This window comes from Leuciscus leuciscus (assembly GCF_965113295.1).
Source record: "Leuciscus leuciscus genome assembly, chromosome: 2".
Taxonomy (NCBI): domain Eukaryota; kingdom Metazoa; phylum Chordata; class Actinopteri; order Cypriniformes; family Leuciscidae; genus Leuciscus; species Leuciscus leuciscus.
In genome coordinates this window covers 44,342,718-44,352,848 of record NC_138726.1, presented here as the reverse complement: position 1 = coordinate 44,352,848, position 10,131 = coordinate 44,342,718, and the positions used below count along the sequence as shown (strand labels likewise).

Genomic DNA, 10,131 nt, shown 5'->3' with positions numbered 1-10,131 from the left:
CCAAGTTAACACTAGCCTGGCAGAGGCTCTTTCCCTCCAAGCCCAGGTGTGTGTGAATGTGTGCACTGTACGTGTGAGAACATTTTTATTGTGTAAATATGTTTTGTGCGAATGCAGTATGTGTGCATGCTTTATCACACAAGTGTGTGTGTGTGTGTGTGTGTGTGTGCACATCTTACTCTTTCCAGTGTCTGGCACTGGTAGGGGGATGGGTGAGTGAGTGTGTGTGCGTGTGTGTGTGTGTGTGTGTGTGTGTGTGTGCGTGTGTGTGTGTGTGTGTGTGTGTGTGCGTGTGTGTGCGTGTGTGTGTGTGTGTGTGTGTGTGTGTGTGTGTGTGTGTGTGCGTGTGTGCGTGTGTGCGTGTGTGCGTGTGTGCGTGTGTGCGTGTGTGCGTGTGTGCGTATGTGTGTGTGTGTGTGTGTGTGTGCAGAAGTGCGTGCCAGGAACAGTTCGGGAATTTGAGGCGGTGTTTCAAAGGGTCCCAGGATAGTTAGCAGGCTTCAAAGCAGCAAGACTGGAGCTTGTTCTCTCCTTCACATCCATCCACCCACACACCTACAATCTTTATTCGCTTTCCCCCCTCAGTAACAGGATTTATTTAATTTTTTTACCTAAAATTTACATGTCTGAACAAAACATGTGGATATCCTCAGCGCCCCAAGGATTTTTTGTGATGGGGTGTATATGGTAGGCATGGCACAATGTGGTTAACCAGGCTGGCATGAAGGCTGGCTCTTGTCTCCGAGCCACACAAATAGAGAGGGAGAGACAGAAAGAGAGAGCTGATATGTGTTGTTGTGGAAGTAGGTCAGGCGTCACATTCATTAACATCCTCCTCTCATGCCCAATGATGTGAGCCGCTCCCACTATCACACACACATGTACATGTACATCTCGCTGTGTGTGCACGCATAAATCAGGGCACGCATAACTTGCATATTAAATATTATCAGAGCTTATCAATTCAATGCAGACGCTTATATTCAGCATGAATTTGTAAATGTTGGTACATTGTGTCGGTCATCAATTCATAGCGCTTTAACCCCACCATCAAGGTAATAGACGTAAACAAACTTGGTTACCGTGGAGATAAAAGCAGTACTTAGTGTCTGCCTGCTCTCTGGACGACTGGACTTCTGCCAGAACGACACAGCGGAGCGCTCTACACAACTCTGTCCCACTTTCTTTCGCACGCTTTCCTCGCATGCACTCTCTCTCTCTATCTCGCTCCCTCTTCCATTATCCACTCCACTTTCTAATTCTACCTGCTTTGCAAAAGTTGTGTGCCTGAGTCAGTCCCTTTCTCTCCTCTCATGTCGTCTCCTTCCTTGCTTTCTGCCCACTCCATTCATCCTTGTCTCATTCTTTCCTAACTCTTGCAGTCATAAGCTTTCCCTTTTTCTCTGTCCCTCCCCCTCTCTACTCTTAGCAAGGTCACTTGGAGTTGCATGACAAAGCGACTTCACTGACATTCAGCAACAACCCCTCTCTCTCTCTCTCTCTCCTTCCCTTCCTGTAGTCCTGCACTGCTGCTTCTCAGTCATTTTCCCATGACAATTAGCTAAAGCCTGGAAAATGGATCTAAATATAGATATATTTGACTTTTCACTTGTTTTTTGGCAAATAAAACCTTACTTGATCTTTAATATGGGATCTCAATCTAAGGATGTAACCAAAAGTCCAAGATTGGTGGAACAGTATATGAATGAGTATCAATGGTAAATTGTTTCAACCCAACACTACATCACAACTTCTCCATTGAGTTAGGTTTGTAAACCATAACTCCGTCCAGGACAGCCAGGAACCTTGGAGTTGTGATTGGTGATCAGTTAAACTTCACAGAACAGTCCTGCAGATTTGCCCGTTTATATAACATTTGGAAGATCAGGCCCTTCCTATTGGAGCATGCTACGCAACTCCTTGCCCAAGCTTTTGTTACATCCAGACTGGACTATTGTAATACTCTCTTGGCAAGCCTTCCAGCATCAACTGTCAAACCTCTGCAACTGATCCAGAATACGGCAGCAATAGTGGTCTTTAATGAGCCAAAGAGAGCGCATGTCACACCTCTCCTCATAAAATTGCTCTGGTTGCCAATTGCCACTCGCATCAAATTCAAGGCACTGATATTTGCCTGCAGAACAACCACTGGCTCTGCACCCCTGTACCTTAACTCACTACTTCAGACTTCCAAAAGCTTGTGTTCTGCAAGTGAACGGCGCCTTGAGGTGCCATCCCACAAAATCACTTTCACAAGCTGAAGACGCATCTTTATCGTCAACACTTGACCCACTAACACTTACTATTCTATATATCTAACCTATTTAAAAAAAAGAAAAAAGAAAAACTGTGCTAGACAAACTGGGACTAGTGACAGCACTTATATTGTTGCCCTGTTGATGGTTTGATTGATTGTCTCTCCTAATTTGTAAGTCACTTTGGATAAAAGTCTGCTAAATGATTAAATGTAAAATGGCAAAACAACCAACCATAGTTCACTTTATGTGAGGTTTTGGAGCAGGTATGAAATTGGAACACCTATATATTATATTTATTATATATTTAAAAATAGTTCAGTTTTAACTATAATAACCCTTGTTTAGAAGACAAAAACAAGGTCAAACATGCATGCTCTGGGTTAAGTGGTAGAACACCCTTTCATGCTCTGCCGCACGCAAATGCATAATTTCTCTTGTTAGTTTGATATGGGTAATTATGTCTCTTTTATGTGGTTTAGGGCATATTTAGTGCTGTTTTTCATTGGTATCCTTTAAAATACCTTGTAATTAATGCCTTCATCTTTTTGCCTACATTTGCATGGTCTAAATTATATTTTGCATTTCTAATTATATTCTTCTGTTTTATTTGATACTTTTGCTTAATTTTATATATCAATACTATTACTTCACTCTATTGCTATTGTACTTATTTTGCAATGCAAATTGGCTACAATACTGCAAAACCGAGAGAGAGAGAGAGAGAGAGAGAGAGAGAGAATCCAAATTTACATCTTTCTTTCCACCCCGATGGATTTGACAGGGTTAAACATATCTCTCTTTCTTTGTTACCGTCTTGTACGCACAGGAACGGTTGCATTCTGTTCGACAACAAAGGCAGCGGATTGCTTTGATAACCTCTGCTGCTGTGATATCTAATCTATTAAATGCACGCTTAAATGCGAGTTGCATGAAAAGCTGAGTGAGCGCGCGGAACGGAAAGGGGAAGCGGCTTGACGGACTGCTTTACTTGAAACGTGTGTGTGTGTGGCTGGATGCTCTGGAAAGCTTGTGAGGTGTTGGGGTGTAGCTCAGGACAGAAGAAAAAAAAGAAAGAAAGACTTATCGAGGGCACCATCGGAAACGCTGTTTAACTTGGCGAGCTCTGCCGGATAGAGCGCAAGCTGCGTCCTGACAGACTAAAACGTGTCGTCACTACTTCTAATGAGCACACTAATAATTTATATTTATCAATACACTAGGCTGATTGGATAGAGAGCAGACTGGTTTGTTTTTTCAATAAGGGGATCGATAAAGACAGGCGACAGGGAAGCTCAGCGTAAACTCTTGAGGAGGATCAAGCGGTTAAACGCACCGAGCTGTTTTTGTTTAGGACTGTGAGAGTGCGCATGCGCCATCTAGCGTTCGCTTAGTGAAAAATCTATTTGTGAAAGAGTCGCTGATTATCATAGTAATCAACTTACTGTTCCCTTGCCTTGTTTTTTGCTGGTATTTGAGCGGCTGATGAAACAGAAATTGTTTAAATAATGTTTAACCATTACTCATACGATTTTAAGGAACAGCTCGTCCAGAAATAACATTCTGGCATCATTTACTCACCTTTTATTGTTCCATATATGAACTTGAGTGAATGGTGAACAAAGCTGAGTAAATGATAAGAATGTTCATTTTTGGGTGAACTGTCACTTTAAGAAGTAACAGATGCGAGTGTTCTTAATAATCATTAGACGTTTCAGCTCTTAATGGCTAACAGAATCATGCATGGACAATTCAGAGGCACATCCCTAACACAGCCCAACCTACAAAAGCATCTAAACCAGCTTTTCATTCCTGCTGCACATACCCAAGTGCTGGATCAATATCCATTACCAGCACTAGTGCTGCAGACAAGCCATTCATTTCCACTGCAAAGCACCACGATATTCCCCTTGGGAAGCCGTTTCATCACTCTGCCTGCTACAAGCAAAGATGATTACACCAGATTCATGCTAGGCGTGTCTGTTAGTGCCTCAGATTACCTCTGCTTGTTCTCCAGCTTAATATTAGCTATGTGTGATGCTAAGCATATGTAGTTTAAGATTTAATTTAATTCACACAACATAATAAACCCAGTAATTTCATTTTGTGTTTATGTTTGTGTCTTTATGACGTGAAGCAGATCATTTTGTTCTGCCATGGATGGTTTGTAGTTATCTCTCAACGTCTTCATAATACGTCTATGATTAATGTTCTACTCCGGTTACGCATGAGTGCGAGGTGTTTTCAGGATTCGGATGGGAGTAGGGAGGGAAGAGGGTGGGGAGCATTTCTTCTGTGGGAATAGGAATATGGGAATGCCTAGCTCTGAACTGTTCGGGCGGAGGGGTGCATTTAGACAAAGCCAACAAAAACAAACGTCCATGGCTCTGGGAAGGCAGGGTCTGGTCTGAATTCTCTGTGGTTATTTACAGATGTTTACGACTTTGCTAAGGAAAGAAGCCCTGTTAGAACATGTGGGCTTGGTTGAGATGACCTTTTTAGTGGTGTTGAGTTACACTGAAGGGCTTCATGTCTTTGATCACGGTGAGATTATGTGTAGTTAGTTACAGTTGTTTGTGTGGGTCAAGTGAAGGTGAGATCATGTCTGTGTGATGGCCATTGTTTTGACACGTTTTCATTTGAAAAGTTTGAAACTGAATGCAGGTTTAATAGTGAACTTTCTTTATCTGTCTGTCTTAGGATCAAGGTGCAGGAATGGTGCCTCATCTTCAGGACGCCCCGTCAGCAGTGACACGGCAGCCCCAGAGCAGCAGTTACAACATGATGCTTAAGAATCAGCTAATAAACAAACAGCTTCAACAAGTCAGTGTTCAAACTCCTTGTTAAATATATCATTCTCTTAGAGTGCATTTTTTTCATTTGCACTATACCTTAGAGGTAGAATTTATTTGCTTTAAAAATGTTCATAAATCATTGTCTATTTATTCAAGGAAAAGCAAAGGCAAATGGAGCAAATGAATGGAGGGCATATCACAGACTGCCATCAGGTGGCACCATTTCAAGGTACAGTAACATCACCACACCACCTACAAGAAGTCATTTTCCATTAATATCGGTAAACATCGGGTCTCATTCAGTTTTGAATGCATACATATAGTTTCATAGAGAAATCATAATTTATCAGTAAGTTTGCAAAAAAAATTTGAGTCTAAATTTATGATAGAATTTACAACCAATGGAAACCACTCATTCAAAAATCACATACTCCCAGGGGCAAAAATTATTGTTGGTTTAACTAAAAAAAGTAAGTTACCTGGTTGCCTTAACATTTTGAGTTCATTGAAATTAAAAAATTTAGTTACTGCAATGAAGGAGATTGGTTTAATCAATGGAAGCTCAAAATATTGTTATCTGAACCACATTAATTATCTAAGTTGATTTGACAAAAGATAAAAAGTTTCAAATAATGAAAATAATTGTTTACAGTCTAGAAACAACTCATTTATTTATAAGAGAGTTTATTTAATATATATTAGAAATGAACTAATTGACTCTAGAAATAAATAATATATATATATATATATATATATATATATATATATATATATATATATATATATATATATATATTTAAATACAGAAGCCCTTATGTGGATTAAGTTTGGACATGTTTTATGCAAATTACTAGCTGTGTTCCCACTTATTAGTGGAAATTGTGGTACATTTTTATGTGCACACATACGGGATTGATACAAAAGGCCCATTGTTTACTCAGTGCCAAATTTTTGCTATATCCAGTATCATTCAAAGGTTTGGGGTTAGCAAGATTTTCTTTTTGTTTGAAAGAAAATTATATTTTTTTATTGAGTAAGGATGCATTAAAATGATTAAAAGTGATGTAATGATTTTTACATTGTTACAAAATATTCCTATGAACTTTCAATTTAGTCAAAATCCTGAAAATAACGTATCATGGTTTCCACAAAAATATTAAGCAGCACAACTGTTTTTTTTAGTAATGATATATGAATGAATTTTTTTTTTAGCAGCAAATCAGCATATTAGAATGATTTCTAGAAGGATCATGTGACACTGTAAGTGAATATTGGCTGCTGAAAATTCAGTTTTACCACCACAAGAATAAATGATATTTTGAAATATATTAAAATAGAAAACAGTTATTTTAACAAATAAATGCAGCCTTGGTGAGCATAAGAGACTTTAAAAAATCTTACTGACCACAAACTTTTGAACAGTAGAATACCCAAAGACGTGCTCAAAGTCGCTTAATTTTTACTTTCTGTCTTGCAGGTCCAGGTCGACCTCTCCCTCCGGAGTGTGGTGGTTATCCTATGGGGGCTTCTCAACAGTCGAATTCCACAATGCTCTCCCATAGCGGCCCTTTACCCACAAACCGAATGGGTCTTTCCTCCAGCTCGGTCTCTCAGATGGGCCCGTCGGTTGGAGGATACATGTGCAGCAAAGGTTCTAAACAAACACTCTGCCACCCATCGCAAGACTTCGGAATGGCGATGCAGCCGGGCCAGAGCATGATGGGAATGGGCGGCCCTCCACGTCAACCGCTACACCCGGCTCACGGTGTGACGCGACCAGGAATGCCGTGTCCCAACCTAACCGGTGTTCCCGTGCCGACCCACCACCTGCGGCAGGCGCTGCACCAAGCCGGAGCTCTTCCGTCACGTATGATGTTCCCTTCCCAGCAGCAGCCCACGTCACAGTCCCAGCTCTGGCAGCACCAGCAAGGGGTGCAACCGCATATGGACCCTGCGAACCACCAACATCCCTTCCCCGCCGGAGGAGCCCCACCTGGATGCGGGGGTCCTCAGTTTCCACAGCGAATGACCGGTATGCCAGCCAACTTCCCTGGTTCCCGTCCACCTCCTAATCAAATACCCCCTGGTTTGGTTGGCAGACCGGACCAGAAGATTCCCACCGCCCAACCTCTCTCCTCCATGCCCCAACAGAGCCTCAGAATGCGAGGTCCACTCTCCGCCCTAGCTGTTATGAAACCAGGAGGTCCATCCATGATGCACCCAGCTCATGGCATGGCTCCTCCTAGCTACCAGACTGCTTCCGCAGGGAAACACTGTTCACCACAGGGCTACAACCCCGGACATAAGCTGCCCTCCTATGACTACACGTCACAGCATCAAAGCAATGGGGCAATAACTGGAGGGCTGCAGGGACCAGGTGGAGGTGGCGGTGCGGAGGTGGACTTCATTGACACTCTGGTGGGAAACAACGAAGACTGGCTGAACAATCTCACCATGATTGATGAATACCTTGAGCAAAACTCATAGGGACTGATTGAAAGCTTCCTAGGTTTGAAAATCACTACACACAGCACCAGAACGAGGTCGTGGGTCCATCATTCTGGAAAGGCGCATTCACACCAAGAACGATAACTGTAACGACAAATATATTGTCCACACCAATGGAAGATAACATACTGTTTTTATAAATGTGCACGCAGGAAACAACGCTCCAAGAGTGATTCCAACGATATTGCTCTTCTGTGTCGTTATAGTTGTGGTGTGGACTTCCCTATGCTCAGATAATTCGAACAATTATTTAAACTTCGTAGTTATGGTCTTTGGTGTGAACAGGCCTTAAGGTCATAAAGCATTTTTCCGTGGCTAGCTTAAGTGAGAATGTATCGCACTGCTGAAATGATGCACTGCTGAGTCCCCTGAAATGGCTTTTGGTGGCCAATAAAACGTGCTTATATCATAAGATGCCCCATCCTTTTCTCAAAGGTTGCTCTTCCAGTGCTCTTGCACTGTATTTCAATATGGAGTGAAACACTGCTTTATGAAAACATGGGCTTTCCCCAGCAGTATCAAAAAAGTTCTCATTCAGTTAAAGGGATAGTTCACCCAAAAATGACAATTCTGTCATTGTTTACTCACCCTCAAGTCGTTCCAAATCTCCAAAAAAATAAATATATATATATATTTTAAGACTATTTTTGTCCCTGCAATGAAAGTGAATGGGGTCTAAAACAACACCGACAATTATTGTATTGAATACTTTACATGGGGTTTGAATAAAATGATGACAGAATTGTAATTTTTGGTTGAACGATCCCTTTAAATGCAGCGTGATAACAGTATTGTTGGCAGTCTCATGCCAGATCAAGCAAATATGCGCAGCTTTTCATTCTTGCTATTTGAAAAGTATATGAAATCATTTCTGTGACGAACTAGTTGAGGGTATTTCAAAAGGGGCTTGTCCTGTACATAAAGTATTTTGTAAAATATGGTTTCTTAAACTGTAACATACAAAAGAGAAGTACACATATTTATGCTTCTTTTCTGCTGATGAATTCTTCAGAATTTCTTTGTAAATAATTATCAAAAGAATAAATAAAACAAAAATGCAATGATGTAAAGAAATGAGTGTCACATTAAAATTGCAAATGAAATATTTTACACTAGGAAACTCTATTGTAATTTGTATTATGCAAGACGGTATGGTTAGTTTTGGAGTAATACTATGTATTACAGTGGTGAAAAAATTTGTTATGTTTTTGACATAACTGGACTTCTGGTACTCCAGTCTGGCTTAAGAGGGTTATTTGTTTTGTGTTTTCAAATTGTGAGGTTTGGAGTATAATGTTTCTCACAGCATTTCATTCTGACATCAATTGCACAGTCTAGAGGTTCTCTAAATTGTGTCATATTGCCATAGCATAATACATTTTACACTAGACACTAGTGTCTTTGTAATAATCTGTTCCAGCTAATAAAATGAGGATCTTGACATTTTCAAGGACACTTTTCAGCATTTCTAGGAATGTCTTTTTGTAAGTGCACACCAGCTACACTGAAACAGCAGCCTCAGAGTAGCAGAGGGACAACAATATATGATCACACCACCTATTATCTAATACAACAGCAACACCTGTCACAGTAAGTGCATAAAACCCACAGTCCTTTGTGCCAGAGTCTTGGGTTTCCAGTAGTTCATGACCATGTAGTTAATGCCATGAACTTTAAGACATTCTGATTTGTGATTAATTGTGATTTATTATATTTTGTCTTCATATTTTTAGATTGGAAAATAAACTGTATAAAATCAAACACGTCTCCTTTTTTTCTGTTCTTCTTACAGTATATCCTACTTCCATTTCCACTGGTGGTGTGACTCAAATTTATGACCACAGAAAAAATATTAGCACCACACCTCATTTAGTGTCCAGATGCCTGATAACCACTGTTCTAGACGGATCTATGGGTACACAAGAACAACAGGGCTTATAAAAACAAGGCATGAATAAAGTAAAAATATTTGGGACATTGATTCAAGCAAGGAAATATGCTCTTAAACTTTCACTACTTCTCACTTTCATTTCTGTTCTAGTCTGTATTGAACAATCATAAAAAAATGTCTTTATTGGGGCTGAAGTTATTATTATTTATTTATGCTGATTATTATGGTAAAGAGGTTAATTTATATCTTTGGCTTAAGCTTAGAGGAAAGAGGAGTTTGCACAGAAGTATTTCACTCTCCTGTCGTGATTTTATGATTCCTCACGTGGTTTTGTTTTCCACAACACAGCCGAACTGATTTCTGTATAATTTTCTTCAGTGTTGGTCTTTAGGGTAGGACATGAAATCACTATTTTCTTATCTAGAGGTAATATGAGAAAGTTCATATAAATGTATAATGTTCTCTATATAAAACACTTGTTTCAAATATTTGATTTCTGCTCAGTTAAAGATACATATACAGTTTCTGTTCTTTTGAATTCCTTACACATAGGTAAATAGGCATTTTCTTTGGTACAGTTCCTCTTAATGGTCTTTTATGGTTGTGCCTGTTTCATTTTTAGATCAGCAGTTTTGCTTCTGCATATAAAAAGTGGATGTTTTTGCACCAGCAGCAGCTGGTG

General features: G+C 40.1%; 1 protein-coding gene across 2 annotated transcripts in view; it reads left to right on the top strand.

Annotated features, from left to right (window-relative positions):
• The window catches only part of LOC309489300 (uncharacterized protein), a 71,207-nt gene extending 61,888 nt beyond the window's left edge, over positions 1-9,319 (top strand). For both annotated transcript variants that reach the window (XM_082157974.1, XM_082157973.1), the window contains exons 3-5: positions 4,956-5,078; positions 5,207-5,279; positions 6,528-9,319. In XM_082157974.1, coding sequence (XP_082014100.1) covers positions 4,956-5,078; positions 5,207-5,279; positions 6,528-7,537 — 1,206 coding nt within the window. In that variant the 3' untranslated portion in view covers positions 7,538-9,319. The remainder of the gene's footprint in view (positions 1-4,955; positions 5,079-5,206; positions 5,280-6,527) is intronic.
• Positions 9,320-10,131: the final 812 nt, after the last annotated feature.